The 22,764-nt window shown below is 42.5% G+C and overlaps 2 protein-coding genes and 1 long non-coding RNA gene across 4 annotated transcripts in view; 2 read left to right on the top strand and 1 right to left on the bottom strand.

Annotated features, from left to right (window-relative positions):
• The window catches only part of LOC147514238 (uncharacterized), a 12,496-nt gene extending 237 nt beyond the window's left edge, over window positions 1–12,259 (top strand). Inside the window, exon 2 of the long non-coding RNA XR_015207354.1 lies at window positions 10,376–12,259. This is a non-coding gene — a long non-coding RNA (uncharacterized LOC147514238). The remainder of the gene's footprint in view (window positions 1–10,375) is intronic.
• Window positions 1,845–5,460, top strand: LOC147514239 (uncharacterized). Its single transcript, XM_086594358.1, has 3 exons — window positions 1,845–2,408; window positions 2,500–2,787; window positions 5,398–5,460. Exons 1-3 carry the CDS (start codon window positions 2,010–2,012, stop codon window positions 5,458–5,460), a joined length of 750 nt encoding a protein of 249 aa, XP_086450484.1. The 5' UTR covers window positions 1,845–2,009.
• ATRAD17 (RADIATION SENSITIVE 17) lies at window positions 11,579–22,764 on the bottom strand. Of its 2 annotated transcripts, XM_086581833.1 has the most exons (10): window positions 22,377–22,764; window positions 22,269–22,316; window positions 22,140–22,196; window positions 20,755–20,857; window positions 19,307–19,617; window positions 18,364–18,703; window positions 14,407–14,532; window positions 13,143–13,353; window positions 12,993–13,053; window positions 11,579–12,375 (listed from the first exon to the last, which is right to left on the bottom strand). In XM_086581833.1, the coding sequence occupies exons 1-10, from the start codon at window positions 22,683–22,685 to the stop codon at window positions 12,154–12,156; spliced, it is 1,788 nt and encodes a 595-aa protein (XP_086437959.1). In that variant the 5' UTR covers window positions 22,686–22,764; the 3' UTR covers window positions 11,579–12,153. The 2 variants fall into 2 exon arrangements, with proteins under 2 accessions (XP_086437959.1, XP_086437954.1); XM_086581828.1 differs by having other exon boundaries at window positions 22,269–22,747.

Here is a 22,764-nt window from a genome sequence, read left to right as displayed (position 1 = left end):
CCACGTACCGCAGCGGTTACCTTGCAGTTCCTGGTGCCGCTCTCCCACTCTCCACGTTTCGCAGCAGTTCCCGAGCGGTTGGGATACCACGGATCTGATCCTGTGCACCCTGTCTTCCCACGCTATACCGCCTCCGGTCCCCTTGTCACCACTAACCTCCCAGGTGCGTATTATGCGTCCTATCTGAGATGCCTCTCTCGCCCCATTGTTGGTCCGCGGACCGGCAATGGTGGTACCGAACTCCTCTTTCTCTTTCCGTACACTCTCTGTTGAGTTTTTCTTGTTTGATCCTCCCCCTTCTGACATATTGTATTTTTCCCAAAGACGTGTTCCATCGCTTCCTCTCAGACGGAAAATTTGGAAATCTGGCCGGCCAAGACGCCTCGTAGTCTCCCCTCCAGAATCGAGATGACACGCGTCCCTATTCCTTTGGTTCTATGTCGGTCAGTTACTCTTTTGCCCCTGCCCCCTCAAATCCCGCTTAAATCTCTCTCTCCTCTCACAACCCTCATAAAACCTCAACAGTGAACCCTCTCCACTTTTCTCTTCAACTTCCACTTCATCTTCTTCAACATCCTCTTCTTTCCAGTCGTCATTTTCTTCGTAAAGATCCGGCACATCTTGGTTACACTCCCATTGCTTTGGCCTTCTTGTTTCAGGTTTGTCTTTTATTTTCCATTCCTTTCCTCTCGTTATTTGTGCATTCACTGTTTATTTTGGAGGTTGCTTCCTCATTATCTTCTTTCCCTAGATTGCGCGTCCATCTTTTTCTGAATTTCCCTCTTTTACCTTTGTTTCCATTATGCCTTCATCGGACTGTGAGGTCATCTCCTCCACCCAATCCTCTGCCACCACGTCAGGCCAATCTGGCTCCTCTACCCCTAGATCTAGCCATCGATCCGCGGACGAATCTGAATCCCCGGCTTCAAACTCTACTAATCACACCGTTCCGGTAGGACACCTTCTCTGCCATCCCCGCCGTCCTATTACCGCAGACCAAATCTAGATGCCGTTAAGGCCGCTTACGGCATTCCTGGTGACGTTAATCTCGAACATGTGTCTGGCGTCACCCACTTTCCTCATTTAGTATCGCCGCGCCCTGGTTATCTAGTAGCTTCTGTAGGACAGATAGCAGCCGGCTTACGTTTCCCTTTGACTCCCCTTGACGTCGAGGTCTGTAACCATTTCAACATTCCTCCGTGTCAGGGCATAGGTAACTTCTGGCGTGTTATGTATGCCGCCAACCATTACAATGAGACTCACTCCCCCAAAATACAACTCCGCGATATCCTTGCCCACTTCTACATAAAGAAAAGCACTAAACTGGGGGGTGTGGGATACCGGTCCTTTTGCACCCGGCCCTCAAAAAAGAAGTCTTTCCTTCTTCACATTACCACTTCGACAAAGTTTGGCATCGCACCTCACCGTATATGTGCCGTAAAATTTTTATCCGCGGACCTCCCTCCTCGAAGTTTCTCTCGAGGCATCTCCATTTCCTAACAAGTGGTAAGTAAGCCATTAGAGTCGCGGTATTTATCTCTCTCTTCACTAATTTGTTTGTCTTTGCTCTTTGTGATGTAGGCCGGAGACCAGATTCGCGATCCCAAATATACAACGGTGTTTACTCGAAATTTTCCAATCCCTCCGCTGAACTTCGGTAGTTCCACGTGGAAGTCCTCGGCATTGATCCGGAAAAAGCCACACCTCTGTTACTTGACCCTTCTCTAAAAAACATTGGTAAATACCAAGGCCCCCTCTATCGTCTGCCGCCCCCCAAAGAAAGGAAGCCCAAACCATCCCCACCTCAAAAAAGACAACGTTCGTCTTACAGGTCTTACAAGTCCTTCAACTATACCAAGAAAATCTCCCATTCACGAGCTGTTGCTCAACGTGCCGCGGTTACTAAAAACAAAGCTACTACCGCGGAAACCGTTCCTCCTTCCTACACTCGTGTGGCTGAGTGGGAGGACGATTTTGCTGCTAATACCGCTCCCCCTTTTGCCACTGCTATGGATGTGAACAAATACAAGCTTTGGGACAGCGACTCTGATGGGGATGCTCTTGTTGACTTGTCAAATAAGAGCCCGCCCGCCAAAAGGGCTAAAACTTCGGCCGCCGTTCCTTCCCCAACTACAGGCCGTAATGAACCTCCGAGGTCTGTTGTATCTGCCCGCCGCCCTAGACAGGATTCGTCTTCGGCTGGTCCTGTAACCTCTGGGCCTGCCGAGGTGTGGCATCCCAAGTTTAAGGCGAGGGACCGCGACGTGACGACCCGAGACTCGGCTTTGGAAAACCCAGCCGTAGCCGCCTCTTTATTTTTCAGCTCTCACCTGCCGCGGGATCAAGCTTATGGAGATGCTGGTACCGTTGCTTCCCACAGGGCCTCCATTTACACTGGATGGGAAAAGGTATGTCTTGGGCTAGTGGGTAGTGTCTACCAATTGTTCATGGTATCTCTCCATTCTTTGTGCTACTCTTATACCTATTGTGTCTCTGCAGCTGAGTCTAGACATTGGCTATGTGCTGCGTGGTCTGACCAGCACCGTGGAGAATTTGGACGCGGCAAAGCACGAGATACACGGCCCTGATGGCTGGAAAGCAAGGTACGCCAAGCTGGAGAAAGAGGGGGACGCGACCCGGATCAAGGCAGTCAAGCTTCACAAAGAACTCCAGGTAGCTGAGGACAGACACCGCGATTACGTAGCGGGTGTCAATTCTAAAATGGACAGCCTCCGAGAGACGGAGAGGCTTGCCACTCAAGCTGCCGTGGATAAGGAACATAAAGAGGTCAGCGGAGCGATTTCGAAGCCAAGGCTACGAAAAGATCAAACGCCGAATCGCAAACAACAACTTGATCGCCTTAAGCCGCCGCAGATCGCTCCCACCTCCTTCTCCAGTTGTAGGGACATCCTCCCTTGGAGAACCATCTGAAGCTGTTGAGACGCCTACCACGGATGTCACGCCTCCCATCCCCGGCGCTGACCCTTCTCCAATACAAGCGAATGAAGATGCCAGCATCCCAATTAGTGAAGATGAAAATACTACCCCTCAAGAGCCGACTACAGCGCCGCAGTAGTAACCTAACTCGGCTTACTTTCTTTGTAGATGGCCTTGGTTTTGTAATAATTAAACAATTATCTTATCTTTGTCAGGAAACTTGTGTTTGTAGCTAGTACTTTTGTGCTCCTTTTGCAAAGTGCTCGCTTTTCGTTGTGTTTGATTACAACGTATTTGATCTTCTTTATGTATAAAGCTATTGATCAATATGTTACATTGACTTAACCCCTTTCATTTGCAACTCCAAACTCGGTTAGCTAGACATTAGATATGATTGTCCCTTGTTAGTTGATTGCACTGTCGGTAAAAAGCTCTCTTCCTCTTGCCTTTACCATTTACATCATTTTTACCCAAGTTAGGTTTGCCCTCATTCGCGCCGCTTTGGGCGGTTGTGAAGGCGGGTCGGGGTTGCCCCCACCGGATTCGGACTCCACAAATCCATCAAGGGATCGTCCCCATGTCTTTGAACGGTGTGAAGCTGATAGGGGCGGCTTCGGTTTGCCCCCATTGTCTTTGAACGGCGTCAGTAGCGATAGGCGGCTTCGGTTTGCCCCCCGGCCGATTCGGACTCACACCCATGAAGGGCTCGTCCCCGGCTATTTTTAAACGGCCAGGAAGCCTTATATAGGGCGGCTCGGTTTTGCCCATTTGGATTCGGACTCACATCCGGGAAGGGCTCGTTCCCCATTGTCTTTGAACGGTGGTGGAAGCCTTTATAGGCGCTTTCGGTTTTGCCCTGCTGGATTCGGACTCATCGTCCGCGAAGGGCTCGTCCCCCGCCGTTTTAAACGGCCATGAAGCCTTGTAGGGGCGGCTCGGTTTGCCCCAATTCGATTCGGACTCGATCCACCGAAGGGGGCTCGTCCCCGCTGTCTTTGAACGGCGCTGGCAGCCTTATAGGGCGCTCAATTTGCCCCCTGGATTCGGACTCCACGATCCGGGCGGCTCGTCCCCATTGCCTTTAAACGCGGTATGAAGCCTTATAGGCGGCTTCGGTTTGCCCCAAATTTGGATTCGGACTCACGATCCAGCGGGCGGCTCGTCCCCAGCCGTCTTTGAACGGGTGTGAAGCTGATAGGCAGCCTTCGGTTTGCCCTAAGCCGATTCGGACTCACCGTCCGCCAAGGGCGGCTCTCCCCCATTGTCTTTAAACGGTACGTGAAAGCCTTGTAGGCGCTCGGTTTGCCCCTTTCGATTCGGACTCCACAGTCCAGCGAAGGGGCTCGGTCCCCCCGTCTTTTTGAGCGGTGTGCCTTATAGGGCAGCAGCAATTTGCCCCACTGGATTCGGACTCACAATCCATGAAGGGCTCGTCCCCCCCATTTTTGAACGGTTTTGTGAAGCCTGATAGGCGCTTCGGTTTGCCCCCACTAGATTCGACGTATAGTCCGCCAAGGGCGGCTCGTCCCCCGCTGTCTTTGAACGGTGAAGCCTGATAGGGGTAGCTCCTTTTTTCGCAAATTTGGATTCGAAATGTTGCCGAAGGGGCTCACGCTTTTTAGATTCGATTAATTTAGATGCAAGTTATTGAGCCAGGAATGCAATCTTTGTTTCATTGACTAGAATTTCGCATAGAACATATATACATTACACAAAAGATGCTTGTTTCAATGAAAGCTACACACTGCTCCTCTCATGGAATTTTTTCAACATTCTTATATTCCATTGTTTCTCCACCGTTACCCCTTCCGGGGTCTCTAATTTGTAAGTACCCGAATTTCCCTTTGCTGTCACGACATACGGTCCTTCCCAGTTGGGTCTCAGTTTGCCGTCATTCTCCTTTTTTGTGGCGGGTGTAACCCTTCGCAGCACCAAGTCTCCAACCGTGAATTCCCGCGGCTTCACTCGTTTGTCATACTGTCGCTGTAACCTTCTATGATACTCCTCCAAATGTTATCGCGGTATTATCTTTTTTCCTCCATTATATCCAACTCAGTGGCTAATATGTTTTCATTAAGACCCCTTTCCACGGCCCTGGTTCTTGTAGTTTCCTCTATCATTTCCACTGGTATGACAGCCTCTACGCCATATGCCATTGCGAATGGTGATTCCTTCGTCGAAGTCCGCAGCGATTAATGGTAATGATAAGCCCATAACACATGATTCAATTCATCAGCCCACTCCTTTTCGGTCTTCCGGTTTTCTCTTTAAATTGTCCATGATGATTTTGTTTGATGCTTCGGCTTGGCGTTCCTTCCGGATTATATGGCGCCGAGAACTTTTGTTTCACCTTGTAGGCTTGAAGAAATTGACGTTTCTTTTCCTCCGAAGAAATTGTGTTCCATTATCCGCAATGATTGTATGGGGTAAACCGAATCTGCATATTATGTTCTCCCGCAGGAACTTCTTCACATTTTCCTCTTTGACTTGGGAGCCACTCCCTCTACCCACTTGGTGAAATAATCGCTGGCGGCCAACACAAATCTTCTTCTTGCTTGCCGGCAAGGGCAACGGCCCCACTATATCGAGTGCCCACATGGCTTAACGCCCACCGGACTAAACACATTATGGAGTGGCTCTGCGGGAATGGATTAGTTGGGCAAAATCTTTGGCATTTCTCACAAGTTGTTGCATACTCGTCGCATCCTTTTTCATATGAGGCCAAAATATCCCTGCGATATCAATCTATGGGTTGTGGTTCGACCACGGTGAGTGACTTCCACAATCCCTTCATGTATTTCGCCAAAAACTTCACCTCGCCGCAGCCCTATGCATCTCGGTGGGGGCCAAAAACTCTTTTTGTATAAATCCCCATCCAACAAAACATATCGTTGGCTAATCTGCTCCATCTGGCGTCTTTCCTTGGCATTTTCTATCTCTTCTCCCATAAGAAAAGTTTTAATGGGCGTCATCCAACCTATCTCCTTTTCAACGGTGAAACATACACTCTCAGTTTCCGATGTACTCGGTTTGTGTAAAACTCTGACTTCAATAGAACGACCCTCTGTTCCTGGAAGCACCGCGGCCACAAATGCTAAAGCGTCAGCATGTCTGTTTTCACCGCGACTGAAATGAGCAAACTGAATCTTTTTGAACTTACTGGCTTTTTGTCGGAGAACCTCTAAATATCGTGCCATTCTTGGACAACGCCACAAAAATCCCATTCATCCGACAAATAACCAAATTGAGTCCGAGAACACCGATAACTCGCTACTCCCGGATCCTCGTTGCCATGTTCAAACCTCGCTATCATCGCTTCATATTCGACTCATTATTAGAAGCCGCGAAATCCTAGTTTCATTGATAACTCCAATTTTGTGTTGTCCGGAGTCACCAAAACCACGCCAATCCCATTTCCGGTTAATGCAGAGGCGATCCGTCCGAATAATCTCCAACCGTTCGCGGCAGTATCCCATGGGTCCAAGGGATCACGACCGATTCTTCTTCCCCGATCCATAACCATTTCTTCTCCCCGCTGGGATCCTCGGCCGGAAATTCCGCTTAGGAACTCCGCCATGGCTTGCGCTTTTTCCATTGTTCTAACCTCGGTATTTGATTTCAGAACAACTAAGCATCACCGCCCTTTCAAAGATTCTCCCCGACTTTTCGTCTTCAACGCTTTGCTTGAGAGGCAAATTTGTTATCACTACCACCGAGTGTGCATCGAAATAGGGTTTCAACTTTAATGCAGAGAACATCAACGCTAAAGCATACTTCTCAATTCTACTGTATCGCGACTCGGCGGCTAGCATGGTTTTACTCTGAAAATAAACCGATTTCTCTATCTTCTACAATACGCACTTAACCAACTTATCGCGTACTCTGATACCCCCAAATAGAGGTACAATATCTCTCCTTCCTCTGGCCGTGATAGTAAAGGGGCTTTCCCCAAATAAATCTTTAACTCCTGGAAGGCTTCCTCACACTCAGTGGTCCATTGAAAATCTGGCGTTTTTCTCAACAAGCGATACAACGGTCTGCACTTGTCCGAGGATTTGGATATAAATCTGTTCAATGCCGCGACTCTACCTGCTAACCGTTGCACTTCCTTTACATTCTGAGGGGACGGCATCTCCACTAGGGATCTAATTTGCTCGGGATTGGCCTCAATTCCACGATACGTGACTATATATCCCAAGAACTTCCCCGAAGATACCCCGAATGTGCATTTCTCTGGGTTCAGCTTCAGACTATGCTTCCGCAGTATGTGAAAAGTTTCCTGGAGACCCTTTAAATGCTCTTCTTCCGACATGCTCTTCTCCACCATATCATCAATGTATATTTCCATGCCCTTTCGAATCTTGTTTTCGAACATTTTTTCCCCCAACCGCTGAAAGGTAGCCCCCGCATTCTTCAACCCAAAAGGCATTCTTGTATAACAATACGTTCCTCCTTCCACCACGAAGGTAGTCTTTTCTTGATCTGGGCCAAACATCGCGACCTGATTATATCCCATGGAAGCATCCATGAAAGAGAATATCTTGAAACCAGCTGTTCTATCTACTAACTCATCCACCCGCGGCATAGGATAACAGTCTTTAGGATACTCTTTATTTACGCCCCAGAAAGTCCACACACATTCGAACCTTGCCGTTTTTTTTGGAACCGCCCATGTTGGATGACCACTCAGTACATCCTACGCCCCGATTATACCCGCATCCCTAAAGGCGATAACTTCTTCCGCGAATCCCTTCCGCGTGATTTGGGTCTTTACGCTTCTCATCTTCGTCTTATAGGCTTCGCATTCTCCTTCATGTGCAAGTGATGGCAAGCAAACTCGGATATATTCTGTTATATCTTCAATCGCCCCCAGCAAATATGTCTACATTCTCTCGCTAATAACCGTGTCGTCGCTTGAATTTCCACTCTTACCGCAAGTCCGTTCCCAATCGGTAAATTTTTCTTCCTCCTCCACCCCTGTGTTCATTTTCCCTCTATCTCATCCAGAGTTTTGGTCTCGATGAGATTCGCATCCTTCCGCGAGTAGTACGGCTTCCCGTGATTGCTACGCTTCTCCCTTGTCATTCGATGCGTCTTTCACTTTCTATTCCACGGACCATACTTTTACCGCCACTTGGTGTATATTCCGGCGACGACCGGTCTCCCCTTTTATTTTCATTATACCCCCCCTTTCGCGGGGAAGCGGATGACCTGATAATAGGTCGACGGAATAGCTTTCATTTCATGAATCCATCTTCTTCCTAGAATGGCATTATACTGGGACCCCGTATCTACCACCATAAATCTGGTGAAAACCGTCGTCGGACCTGCAGTTACCGGCAACGTTATTTCCCCTATAGGCTTTGTCATGCTTCCATTGAAGCCGTACAAATTAGTCTGAGAAACCCTCAACTGATCCTTATCTATATTCATCTCCTCCATGGCCCCTATGAACAACATGTCCATCGAACTTCCGCAGCCTATCAACACTTCGCTTCACTAGATAATTACCCATTGCTATGGTAATCACCAACGATCTTCATCATGCGCGAAATCATCGATTCCGTGTCTTTTCGAGTGAAAGTTATGTTTCCCAATCGCAATCGCGGTTCGACACTAACCGCGTCATGCTTGTCACTTCATTAACCTGTTGCAAGCTCGCGGTCCTTCTCATCTTGTCCCGGTGGGCATTTCTCTCAAGTGTCTCTCCACTGTAAATGACATTTATTGTACCCAAGATCCTAGCGGGAGCCTGTCCTCTCTCGGCATGACGAACCTCCGCGACGTATTCTCTAAGCATCCCTTCTCGATCATTCTTTCCACCAGCCATTTCAAAGCATAACATTCGTTAGTGGCGTGGTTTCTAATCTGATGATAAGCACAAAATGGTTTTCCCTCAATCTCTCGGTGTATTCAGCGGTCCTTCATAATGCCGCCCCTTGATGAGTGGCAAGATTTCCTCTGAGTGGCTGTTAAGAGGTGTTTGTTCTATCTCCGTGCGGCTTTCTTTCACGAAATATCTCTCTGTTCCGATCTCCAGATCCGCATTCCGGGTCCACGCCTTTCCCTCGTTGGATCCCCTTCTCTCTCTTCTCTCTTACCCCTATCCCTTCGCTGCCTCTATCCACCGCCCGCTTTGCCTTTCCCGATCTTTTTGTTCCCTCCCATTTCTTTGCATTATATCTTCGTGCCGAATATACTTTTCTACCTTTGGGTACAGAGCGCAGAGTGGTGATTTCGATTTTGGACAATCGATTAGTGCACCCTAGTCCCCGCTTCAAGCCGTCTTTGAAATGCAATGACCATGCGGTATGCTCTTCTAGATTCTCCACCCTCGTGGTCTCTTCTTTGAATCTGCCACGAAACTCCCTTTAACGACTCCGTGACCTCTCGTTTGATGTTAAACAGCGGTGCCGCGATATCCACTACTCTCCGTTTCGGTGGATGAAATGGTCCACGGGCTTCGCTCTAGTTCTTCAAATCGACCGATGCTCGCGAAGATAGGCGGTAATACCAATCCGCCCCCCCCAAGGCTTGCCGGAACATCATCTGGCGCGACCGTCATACTTATTTTCCTCGCCACGGTGGCATCTCGTTGTCTAAAATGATGCAAATGATCGGTTAGATTAGCCTTTTCCATCATACCTTTCGAATCTTGGTTGACTGAATCTCTTAGGTACCTCTGAGTTCCAGACCGAATCTGCCAGTGGATTCTTGTTGAGGTTAGCAACATCTTTTTGAGCGGCACTTTGGTTCATTTTTTCTACCGCACGGTTAGCTTCTCTATCTTTCTCGATCATGGCCTGTACCACTTCCAGAGTGATGCCCTCTACCGTATCTGCTCCCCTAGACTGATACACCTCATTCTCCCTTCCATCTCATCACGCCCGGGCGATCCCCATGTTCCATGTCATCTTGTGCGGTGTCTCTTTCCTTTCTCAACTCCTCGTTCTCGTTTTAACCCCGGGACTATTTCTTCTTGCGATAAGTCCGGTGGCGTCACCACATCAGACATGTCTTCCTCTCTACTCACCTCTCTTTCTTCACTCACTTCTTCCTCTACTACCTCTCGAACAACTTCTTTCCTAGGTCTTCCTACCCCCTTTTTTGTTATGGTGGCCATTTTTCGCTAGTCCCCACAGACGGCGCCAAAATATATAGACTGTGATTACAACCTCTGATCTTACTCCTCTCTCTCCTCTTTTTCCTTTCTTTTCTTCTCCTTCTCTTTCTCTTTTTTGTATCTTCTCTCTCCACGCATCTGCGCGGTTACCTTTGCAGTTCGGTGCCGCTCTCCCACTCTCCACGTTTAGCGGCCGGTTCGGCGGTTGGGATACCGCGGATCTGATCCTGTGCACCCTGTCTTCCCACGCTATACCGCCTCCGGTCCCCTTGTCACCACTAACCTCCTAGGTCATGTGTACGTCCTATACAAAAGGCTTGGATTCCCTTAAATAAGAAATATTAGAAAACCTGATTAAAGGCAGTTTCGAAGATGGTAGCCAAGTCTCTAAGTGGGTACAGTATGATGATAATTCTCACGACATAATCAACTCTGGATTTTTTGAGGAGGGTAAGTTTATTAAGATTAAGTTTACTGATGATAATGTTTATATGGCATGGGCTGGTAGTGATGAATTATATAGAGAGACTAGTCAGTTTCCGAGGAATCGCACTATACAGCAGATTAGCCAACACATCCACAAATATTTGCAACCCACTCTGATGGAGATAAAGACCATCTTCAAGTATTGGTTTTTGGTTACGATCAGAGAGTAACAAAGTGGGAAATCTACTTTTTTAAGAGCACGAGCACAGAATCTGATTTCTTTCAAGTCGAGTATGGAGTTATTGGAGGGGGAAGAATGGATACCAGTACTTTTTTCTTTATAAAATAATGGCAGTGCTCCACGGTCTTTCTCTTTGATTTCCATAGACCCCTCCCTGGTTTTAAATTGTGCCAAATTCCTTATCCATGTGCTCGTATATCCTTTACTTGCTATTCAGTGTTCCTGTAGTTACGCATTAGTGTATTATAAAAAGCTCAGTAGCTCATAAACAAAGAGAAAATTAAGGCAACTTTATGTTGAGTGAGTTGAGTTCAACTTATTTCAACTTTCATTAAGGCAACATCATGTGGAAAGAAGTTGTTGTACTTGTGAAGAACAATGGCATTATAAATACATAGACCAGCGGGTAAGATGGTATAAGTTGAGCTGTTATGAATTTTCTCAATCTGGTTAGTCATTTGCGCTTTCTTCCTTGAGAATTCCTTTTTGATCTAAATGTGCATTATGGAATGACGAATTCTATTCTCGTTCATTATGTAAAGCGTAGTTCCTTTGATCACGAATGCCTTGAATGAGATATACATATGGATGGAAGGAACATAATAGGAGGATATTCAAACAAGAGGAAAGCAGGATGAGGTTCAGTTTCCTAAACACTTTACCCTACTTGCCGACAAGAATTTGGCTGGAGTGAAAGAATTTTAAACCTGAATAGCAGAGGAGAGTGAGAACTAACAAGGATCGAGAAACGTTTTAATTGCTCATTAAACGTGTGGGTCATATATCAAATGACTTGCAAAATATATACTCAAATCCTGTATTTTCGAGGTAGATTTACAAGTAAGTGCACATTGTCGTCCCAAAAAGTTACTTATATAGTTATATACAATACAAATTTCTTCCTTCTCGGTAACATATATGTTTCATTGCATTCCAAAAAGAACTAAAAACAGGAGTAAACCTCTTTTAGCATGGAGGCTAACAATTAAAGATACTCTCCTCAAAATTATACCATTGAATCCCAATTACAAAGTCTTGGTACCTTAAGTTCCTCGAGGAAGTGATCCTCCCATTGACCAATAATACAAGGCTTTTCTGACTTCCACCAAGAATTTTGCATCCCCTTCTCATGCTCAAACATCTCCCCGTTTGTTTCACTTAGTACCCTGACCAATGATTAAGAATCTCAACAATCAAGACGCTGCACTGTTAGTGTTTCAGATAAGTGAAATGCAGGTACGGTTGACCGCAATACAATTGCGCCTTTAAATCCTTTGGCATCAGACTTGGTTGAGGACCTCTAGCAAGATGCAGTTGTGATGTTTACCATTTACACTTAGCAACTCCACGTATCCAACCCATCATTTACATTAGATACTCCTTTCCAGCTCAAAATCGTTGTGTTCTATGGACAATCTACTTATACTTACCAATCTTCAATTTCGTCATTTTCACTACTGTCCAACCGATCACAATCCAGCATGTCCTCGTCAATCTGGCAGTCCTGCATCCTCTCCTGATTAGTTTGAGGATGTTTCAATGCTCCACCTTTAAGCCATCGAAGCAAAGGTTTATATTCAGTAGCCATAACACACAGGTCATATGAGACCGAGTTGCAGGCTTCGTATCTCTGTCGGACAATCTCATTCTGCACACACATTATAATTAGAAACCAGAGTTTTAAAATACAAGTTGATCAGTAATCATATCAAGCAATTCTATGATTCCAACTCCAAAAGTCGAAAACTGAAATAACCACTCCATTGAGTAAAATATTTTAAAAAGTTACGAGTTACAGTTTTGCTGGGTTTGTAAAAACAAAAAACCCACTATCAAATAGTCAATCGGGTGTCAGAATTTCATACATGTCCAACATGGGTCAAATTTCCCCAACTTCGAAAACTACAAACCAGTTTTTCAAGGACAAGACATCTGTGCCTCACACCAATCAAAGACAATAACATAGAGAAAAAGATAATTCAGCCTTAATTGATTTCGGTCTTCTCAAACATGCATATTTACATTACATCTAGAAAAAGACGAGCTGGGCCTCCAGTCACTGGAACCTAAAATGTACATCAAATAAAAATAATTCTAGAGGATGATGCAAGAAATTGCTTCCAGAATCTGGAATGGCAGGACTGACTTTTATCTTGGGATTGAGATTAGTATATTAGGATAATAATGAGATAGACACCATCACACCATATCCAAGGAACAAATTCAGAGTTAAAGATAATTTCACAGAGATGTTAATTAGCCAACCTTATTGTGTCTTGACGACTGCTCAACCTGCCAAATTTTTGGGCTTCTGATAGCATGCCACCTGCATGAGCAAATAGTGTAAATTAACATATTCAATCAAGAGTTGATATGAAATTCGACTACAGTAGTTATAGTTCAAAAGGTGCAGACCTGGAAGGTGCAGGATGTGAATTCCCAAACAGCACGCCACGCACAGCAACTGAAGCAGCAGCTGATTGTCGAATACTCTCCAATTCATAATTATTAGTCATCCGAGACCATGTGGAGCCCTGAAAGTTAGCAAGAAGGTTGTCGGCATCACAGAGATAGGAAGCCACAGTCCATGCATTATCTACTGCTTCATCACTTAAAAAATCTAAAACTGCAGAAGAAGTGTCAGAGGAGACTTCAGGAAGCTACAGATGAGTAAGTCTTGGTAATATATAAAACACAATTATGACTTGTTGATTAGATACCTTTATCAGTATATTAATGTAGCATACACGAACAAAAAGTAAAATTAATGTGGCATACAGTTTCTTTTACTCCTACAGTCCCAACATCATACACTATTTAGAAGCAGACAGAAGAGACCATAAAGGTCCCCACTGTAAGGGATGCATCACAACAACATCAAAGTGCTCAACAAAGAAGATTCTCAAATCATCAAAATAATAGATTGAATCTGGCTCAATCCTAAAATGAAATTTTGAGACTTATGTGTCCATGGTGCAAATTGTAAAATATGCTGCGTTTTGTTTCATGGAACGCAAATTTGTGGTAAGTGCACTAGATAACATTAATTTGGTATTATCCTCAACAACATAGGAAGGCCTGTTTACTTCTACCAAATTAAAGGAAATCGACTTCTTGTCAGGTCATGGGGTGTTGCTTTCCTATTCGGTAGCTTGTGAATTAGAAAGACAGAGGAGGGAGAGAGGAGAAGAGAGTGAAGAGGGAGAGAGGAGAAGAGAGTGAAGAGGGAGAGAGGAGAAGAGAGTAAAGAGGGAGAGATGCCACACGGAAGAGAACAGTCAAAAAGAGATGTTGTATGATGTTGCCTTTCCATAAAACTCATTCTTTTTATGAACCACACACAGCCTACAAAATATATTTTATTATATAACTCCTATAAAATGCAGCTCAGGGATCGAATCCACTCCAGCTGTCAAATAATGGAACGATCAACCAATGCAAGTCTTTCACTCGATTTTGACCTTTGATCTTGGAACCAGGACAGATAATATACTATTTAATTCACTCGATTTTGACCTTTGACCTTGGAACCAGGACGGATAATATGCTATTCTGTTATATCCCATCCTCTGCTAAACAGTAGACACTATCAAGCAAAAAGTAGTAGCTGACGCAACAGAAAACCTATCATTTGTAAAAGTAATATCGCATGAGACAAGTAACATAATAGAAAGCTCACCATTTTCATGAAGGAAATCGGTAATAAGCCTTGCTTCTCCGTTTGCTTGACATATAATTTTCTCCGGAGCATCCATTTTTAGTGGTAACCTCGCAAACTTCTCACGTAGAAGATATTGATTCTGTCCTACAATATTGAAACATAAAGGAACATAAGGCTTTGAATAAATAAATAGAACACTTACTACTTGAGTTCATCTTACATCCAAGTCTGTAAATATCACTCTTCGGGGTTTTCAATTTGGAAACTACTAATCTGCAACCATAAAATTTTTCTATTTCTTCCATAGTATAACATTGTGAATATACAATACTGTTACAAAAAGTTTCATTCTCTAAAGAATTTAGAATGAACAGAAATTGATCGTCTCATCCATTCAATGTCATTGACTTTTTAGAATACTGCTACCAAACTTGCAGTTCCAAACAAATTGTACAAGCATTTAAACTATCCAAGGTGGTCAGGGTATATATCTAATGGAGAACTCTTTCCTTTGTAAAATAAAGGTAAAAAACAACTGTGATGCCTCCCAATGAGTCTATAATTGACGAGGCTTTTCCTTGGAACCATTTTTTCTTTCAGATATAAATCAATATATGTTCTCTGAGTCTATTCTATTATTGACAAAATGTCCATTCCTTTAATTCTATGTTACATGGACACACCATATTTTATCTCTATGTTACATGGACACATCATATTTTAAAAATAATCCGTGTCGGATACATATCCACGCGTCCGGATCGGACACATATCGGACACATTGTATGTGATATACCTCAATTTTTCATATTTCGTCATGTCAGACACTTTGTATCCATGTCGGATACGGACACACCTATCCGTGTCAATGTAACTTAGTATTTTAAAAATAATCCGTGTCGGATACGCATCCCCGTGTCCGGATCAGACACATATTGTATGTGATATACCTCAATTTTTCATATTTCGCCATGTCATACACACCTATCCGTGTTAATGTAACTTAGCTTTAATTATGTTAGCTTATTTCTCTTTTTTGAAGCAAAGATGAAGTTGTTATGAATTTATGATAGTATCACTCACTTAGTCTCATTATGTTCTTGACATAGTTGTTCTGATGTAGATGTTGAAGTTGTTGCTGTCAATATCAAGGGCGTGCACCCCAATTAGGAGTCCATTAGTTATTATTTGCCACGTGTCTGTTTTCTATTGGTTTGCTTTGTTGTCAGGGTTAGTATAAATAAAAGTTTATGGTTAGGGTTTCGGAGAGTTGTTTTAGTTGTGTTTATGTGTGTTATGAATTATTGAGTGATTATCAATAAAGGTGAGATTTTTAGGGTTTTATAAAGTGTAGATTTTGATTATGTGTTGCTTCCGCCGCTTCAATCTACATTATTTGGTATCGGAGTGTGTTGATTTTTGGGAGATTTGTGCAGAAACACTGTTCAGGGAACCGAACACTGTTCACTGCGAATCCAATTTTATTCTTGTAGAATCAACAAGTTCATCACCTTCCTTTGCAACAAAGACATCTTGCTGACCAGATCTATGAAGGTTTTGTTCCTCCAATTCAGCAAGCACAAAGTAGTGGTTATATTGATCCTTTTCTAACTAATTTTGAGAAGATTTTTGCTCGCAACAACAAAGCACTTCAACGCATACTTCGTGACTTCCAATATTCGTTGTATTTCAAGAAAGGAGTACTAGCAGCATTGTGGTGCCATGTTATTCGTTTGAGCTGATATTTGGGCAAGATTCGAGGTAGAATTTCTCATAACCACGGGAGGGTGACGTATACAAGTTTGAAGTTTGGAGAGCTTTTGTATATTGGTGGGTTTTCATATCAACAAGCTTGTGGACAAGCTTCTTCAACCTAAAGAGAATGATGTAGACGTTGAAGTTGTTGTTGTCAGTGTCAAGGGCGTGCGCCCCTAGTTCGATTCCAAGCCCATGGTCGTGTTTTGTGTGTGCAATTAGGAGTCCATTAGTTATTATTTGTCACGTGTATGTTTTCTATTGGTTTGCTTTGTTGTCAGGGTTAGTATAAATAAGGATTTATGGTTAGGGTTTCGGAGAGTTGTTTTAGTTGTGTTTATGTATGTTATGAATTATTGAGTGATTATTAATAAAGGTGAGACTTTTAAAGTTTTATAAAGTGTAGATTTTGATTAAATGTTGCTTCCGCCGCTTCAATCTACATTATGTTCTTTAATGCTTTGATAATCTTCCCTTTGTGTTAATACCATTAGACCTGATACTATACGTCTCAAATTTAGATCTTCAATCCATCATACTTAGATTTAGTACCGTACTTAGGTCAAGTTCTTCAACAGTATATGCCTACAAATTTACAACCCAGTGAGACCACACCTATAACTCTATAAGGTTACAACTACTATGAATAACCCGAAAAAAATCAAATAAGGAGATGAAAATACAAGGGAACAGAAAGAAAGTAGATCGCAAAGACCAAATAAAGCAAAAAATAAATAAAAATAAGGGCTAATTAGAGATACCCCCTATTTGCAATGTGTTTTCTAGACACCCACTTCTTTCAAAATCAAGAGACATACTCCCCTGGTCTCCCTTTTCTGTCAGTTAAGTTAAATAACAGTTGATTGGTCAATATCTCCGCCAGCTAAGTTCTATGACAAGTATAATTACAGCGTTGCCATTAAAGTTGTAATCAAACCCATTAAGTTATGCGACACACGTCACAATCTTGACGGCCTAGATGACCAGAATATAACGGTCACAGTTATACATAAACAAAAACTAAAATTAACATGTGGCATTATCCACACCTTAAAATTTAAATTTATCTGCACCCTAATCCAACAACTACTGTATAATCAAATCAAATCTTATACCAGCACTTCCAACACCAACACCACCGTCCCTATGCACTGCCACCCACCACTTCAATAACCCCAAAATAAAGGGCATTAAACCCCACCCTATCATTAGCCAAAACCACTACACATCTCGATACATCTATCCATTTCGCATAATCAAAGTCTTAGTAGAAACCACCATTAATGGCACTGGATTTCATAAGCTTGGGAATTCACTTTCGTTTGGCTATGAGGCTTGAAATTCAATTATTGTTCCTAACTAGAGTGTTTGAATTGGATGGTGGAATTGGGTGTTTGATTTGGCTTAAACTAAATCTGATTTAACATGTTCAACCAAGTGTGAACTAAGATTTTGTGTTTGTATTCTCACATCTAGGGGTTCTTCCACCCGATACCTTTAAATGAACTTTGATAAAGCACAATCTCCATTGATTGTACAAGCTCCAGTTCTTGGTTGAGAAACAACTTTTCACCATTGATCTGCATTCTTTCAAATTCTACTATTGTGCCTTTCAGATTTTACAAATATCTATTGGTTTTTCTCATTATTGATTAGTTATTTCTGGTCAAGTTTGTGGAAGTGGAGGTGGCTAGAGGTGGTGGCGGTTGGGTGGATGTAGCTAGGTAGAAGATGAAGATTCGTTGGATAGGCTAAAATTTAACGGTTCAGACAATGCCACATGTTAATTCTACTTTCTATTAAATATTTTTATCGGGACCGTTAGATTGTTGCTGTCAAGATTGAGACATGTGTCTGCTAAGTTAAAGGGTTGACCACAACTTAATGGCATTAGTATAATTATTTGTAATTGGTAAATTAGTCATAAAACCTAGTCAGCTGGGATATTGATTAGTCAAATGTTAGTTGACTGACAGAAGGGGGAGACCAGAGGGGTATGTCTCTTGATTTTGAAAACAATAGAGGCATCTCCAAAAAAACATTGCAAACAGGGGGGGTATTTCTAATTAACCCTAAATAAAGTAGAAAACTTTTATCAACAGAGTCGTGACTCGCGAATATATCACCCAGATGAGAAAGCATTTACAGAACACTTTTACTGTTTAGAAATTCAAAAAATGCAAATGGTTAAACATACGTGGAACTGCTAGAATGACATACCAGAGGCAACAGTATTGACGCTTTCCCTTTTATTGTGAAGAAACTTCCCTAAAGCATGAAAGAGGGAAAGTGTCTCCTCTCTGCCAAATGATAAAGCACCTCCATCATTCGGCATTCTAAGTTCAGCTGCTTTATCTTTTGGATGATTTGTATTGGAAGAAAGCAACTGGCCAGGTGTCAAGCAAAAGTACTGCAAAGAGGTGATAGCATTCCTGATGTCTCCTCCACTCACTCTTGCTATCTGATCAATCTGCTCAGCTTCCAAGTTGCACTGCTCTTCTCTGCATATCTTAGAAAGAGTCTTCTTTATGGAATTTACAGTAAGAGGATTGAAAGCCATCTGAAGAATTTCATCAACCAATAAGTTAAGGTAAGCGGTGAGTATGTCATTATGTAGTTAACAGTGTTCTAAAAAACGCTAGGCGGTAGTCGGGCGGTGGGAGAGCACCTAGCACCTAGGGCTAGGCGCTAGGCGGTTTTTTTCCCTAATATATATAGTAATACACACCTATACTACAAGAAATGAAGAAAATTATTTACCATAACTCAAAAAATAAACACAAATAAAGATACTTATTACAAAAATGCATAATAGTTGAAGAATATCGACTTCATATAAAAACATATTCTTTGTTATAGTGGCATATAATTTATATTAGACTTTAGTCTTTTAAACTCATTCAAATCTTAAGTCTATACGGGCCTTTAATTTTCGACATTTAATCATTAAAAAAAAAAAAAACTTAAATGGACCGCCTAGACCCGCCTAATCGGTCCGTCTAGACCCGCCTAGTTGGCCAACCGATTTTTTAAACGAGTTGGACCTAGGCGAGTCGGTTGGGCACCGCCTAGCGCCTATAGACCGCCTAGGCGGCCACCTAGACCGATTTTTAGAACAGTGGTAGTTAACGTTCAAAATAAATTGTTGAGTAAAAAAGAGCACCTTACAGGCCCCGGCGTTTTCAAGAGAGGACTGGATATCTTCCAAGTCGCGTGTTGCACTGTTGCTAGAGTCAGATTTAGCATACTCGGTGATCAATATAACTGTTGGAATTTGAGTTGATCCGACAAGTGTGTGTAAGCATTTTCGGAGTCTGCCAAGCCCAAGTTTTCCATTTATTAGAGGAAGATCGTCAATCAACAGTATGGATGGCTCTACTGAGCCGCCAATGGAAAACAACGGAAGCAATGGATACTTTCTTATCCTCTCAACGAAACTTTCAAATTCATCCAGCTTCGACATATAGTACAACCCTAGTACACAACATAAAGAAAACAGTGTGCCTTGAGATTAAAAACTGTGGTAAAATCAAAATCCTTAAGTGTGCAAATCAGTTATTGGAATGGATCTATTGTTTTAAACGACAAAAGAAGGGGTTCAGTAAATTATTCATCTACAGGGGCAATGCATTTATAAGCAAGCAATTTGATACATGCAGGAGTGAGAAGAAATATACGAATCCCCATGTCTTAAAATTTCCTTTGCTTGTGCAGGGGGGATACTATGGAATATCCAATATTCATAGGTCTGGAGAGAAAATTTGATGTTTGTGAGAAGAGCATGATAATTACTTGCTTTTTGAGATATACACCTTAGATGTACTTGGTAAGATTTTACTTTCAAATCAATGGAAGGAGTTAATGAATAGCTCTCCTATAAGATAGCATAAAATGAGTACTGTCAATAGTTGTGGCTATTGACATACCTAGCTATCTCAAATAATTCTTCTTCTGGGCCATGAGGATCAGTATCTCCTGGTTTTTCCTTCTTAAACACTAATAAACCATTTGAAATGACCTTAAGAGAAGATATATTGTTGAGATGTTTAAACCTTGCAGTATGGCATATAAGTTCATAGGCCTCTTCACTCATTGCCAATTGGTTTTGAGTTGGATGCTCCTAAGCTTTAAGATGGTATCAAAGCAGGCTATTGTATTTGGCCCAAAGGCCCATCTACTCTCCGTCACCCAAGTATGTTGTCCACGTGCTAGGCTCAAGTGACGCCATACGTGGGGGGGCGTGAGACATTGAGACATTTAGTATAGTCCCACATGGGATGTTTAATGCCTTGCAGTACAATATTAGTATATAAGTTCTTGCACCTCTCCACTCATTGCCAATTGGTTTTAAGTTGGATGCTCCTAAAGTTTAAGAGATATCACATGTTTTGATTTATTAAAACTAGCAAGTTATTATAAAAGATTACTTACGTTCTTTATATGATAGCAGAGTATGGCATCGATATTTCACAGGTTAAACCTATAAGATGATTCCAATATGTTTATCATGAGTGAACAACACCAAAGACTAACTAATAGAATACGACTACTTCTCTATTCAGGTCCAATACCTCAAGCTACTTTGTTTCTCCATGATATAATTAGATGTACCTGAACGCAAATTATACACATGTTCTTGCCACAGAGTAGGAGTTGGGGTATTCCATTCAAACAATCTCGCTCCAAGATGAGATGCAATAACATGAACTGTTGCCTACAACACAAAAGAAGCACGGTTTCAATAAGATAGGTACGTCATATATATAATATGGGAGGAAGGAAATAAAGAGTGGTTGTGACGCACTCTTTTGTCCCTGCACCCTACTGTGGCTTGTTAAATGTGGGGTTCAGATTGATCTACAAATGGCACATTCAAGATAAACATGTTTTATCTAATGATATGAGGTAACAAACAGCTACTTACCAAAACGTTTCGGTTTTGGAACCTAAAATGGATGCCTATTTTCAAAGACTTTCTTGCAATTCCCTCATTCTCTTTCAAATCTAAGTACAGATAAAGTCCAGAAAGAATCCTTATCCAAACACTAAACTCCCTTATTTTCCTTCTTTGTTGCTCCAGACTCCAGAGAAGTATTTGCAGTAACCTAGTCAAAGGAGGACACAACCTTCTAAGGGAGATGTTTGGGAATGCAAATCCTCTTTGTTTGGGGAAAAAATGGATAATACATTTCCATCTTAGTTCCTCTTCTCCACTTCTCTCTAAATGTGTATGCTATTTAATTTCAACTTTTGGTGATTGGTTTGAAAGTCATTTTGTACTGCATCAGGGTGATGAAGTTCAACTCGGCATCTGCAGAATCATCAAAAGACCCTACTGACAACATCAATTCCCTTTCTTAATATAGTCCTAGTTGAACAATAAGAGCTCATATCTTCCAGCTTCAGGGGGGTATAAGAACTGTTGGGTCCATATAGTATTGCAATAAAAGTTGGTGTTCTTTCTGTCTTGTAATTTCAATTGGGATAATTCCGATCGCTGCTAGCAATTTAGATGTCTGACACGAAATTATTTTTCAATGAGGTAGTTGGTTGTGGAGCATGGTTTTGCTATATTATGACAACGCCTCTTGAGTTTTGTAATATCATGTTGACAATTGAGTTTCATTTGTATCCAAGGTCCAAGTTTTCCAAGGAGTATGAGTGTTATTCACCTCCTTAAGAATCATAGTTTGATTAGTGATTGTTATAGCAGAGCGTGTAACAAGGATATAATAAGTAACCCTCCTGGGAACGTACATATTCACTTGCCACGTACATCCTAGTACACTTGTCAAACAACTCTTAATCTGCTCTAGTGAAATACCACCTTCAGTTAATCTTCATAGCTGTAATGTACTAGGTTATAATAAGAAAGTGTTTTCCACAGTATGTTTGAAAAGTGTATAGTGCCCATGGGCTTATGAAAGGTAAAAGAGCGATTCGTGTTCATAAAGGAATCATTGCAGCAATAATAAAGAATAGAGGGAGAGATATACGGATTTTCCGACGCCTGCTTGTCCAGTTATGAGTAGAACATGGCCGTGAAGCTTTTCCTGTTGTATGAAACAGTGATAGGGTTAATTTTCCTGTCAAAATTGAGCTTGTAATAAAAAAAATTAAACTACCTTTGGTGTGAGCAACCTTTGTTTCAACCACGTCTTGAGTTGTTGAACCTGCAGCAATGAATTAGGAAATGATATTATGCAAGAGAGGGAGAGAGAGGAAAAGATAACCTTGTTGTTTTGAACAGCGAGGTCGAGCAGAGAATGAGGTCGGTACTTGTCAACCCATAATAACTCCCTCGTCGTCTTATTATTATTAAGTCCAGGAGGAGCAAAGAGTGGTTGTTGTTTAGTGAAATCGTCACAGAGAGCATCGAAATCCTCTTCTTCTTCTTCTTTTTGTTGTTGTGGATTTCGACGACGACGGGCCCTTTTTGGAGCACTAGTAGTAGTAGTAGTAGTACGGGAACGAAGCTCCTTGTCTGCCTCGTCGTCGGATGAAGAAAGCAGTAATACCAGGGCCTTCCTCCTTTTCCCCATTCCTCTCTCTCTCACTCTCGCGTATGTTGCAAGTTTGTGATTTTACCTGCCCCTTTTAACCACTGACCACGGCTAATCA

The sequence above is a fragment of the Coptis chinensis genome, chromosome 2 (assembly GCF_015680905.1).
Source record: "Coptis chinensis isolate HL-2020 chromosome 2, ASM1568090v1, whole genome shotgun sequence".
NCBI classification, from domain to species: domain Eukaryota; kingdom Viridiplantae; phylum Streptophyta; class Magnoliopsida; order Ranunculales; family Ranunculaceae; genus Coptis; species Coptis chinensis.
Note: the sequence above shows the minus strand (reverse complement) of the source record. Positions and strands in the feature narration are given on the sequence as shown.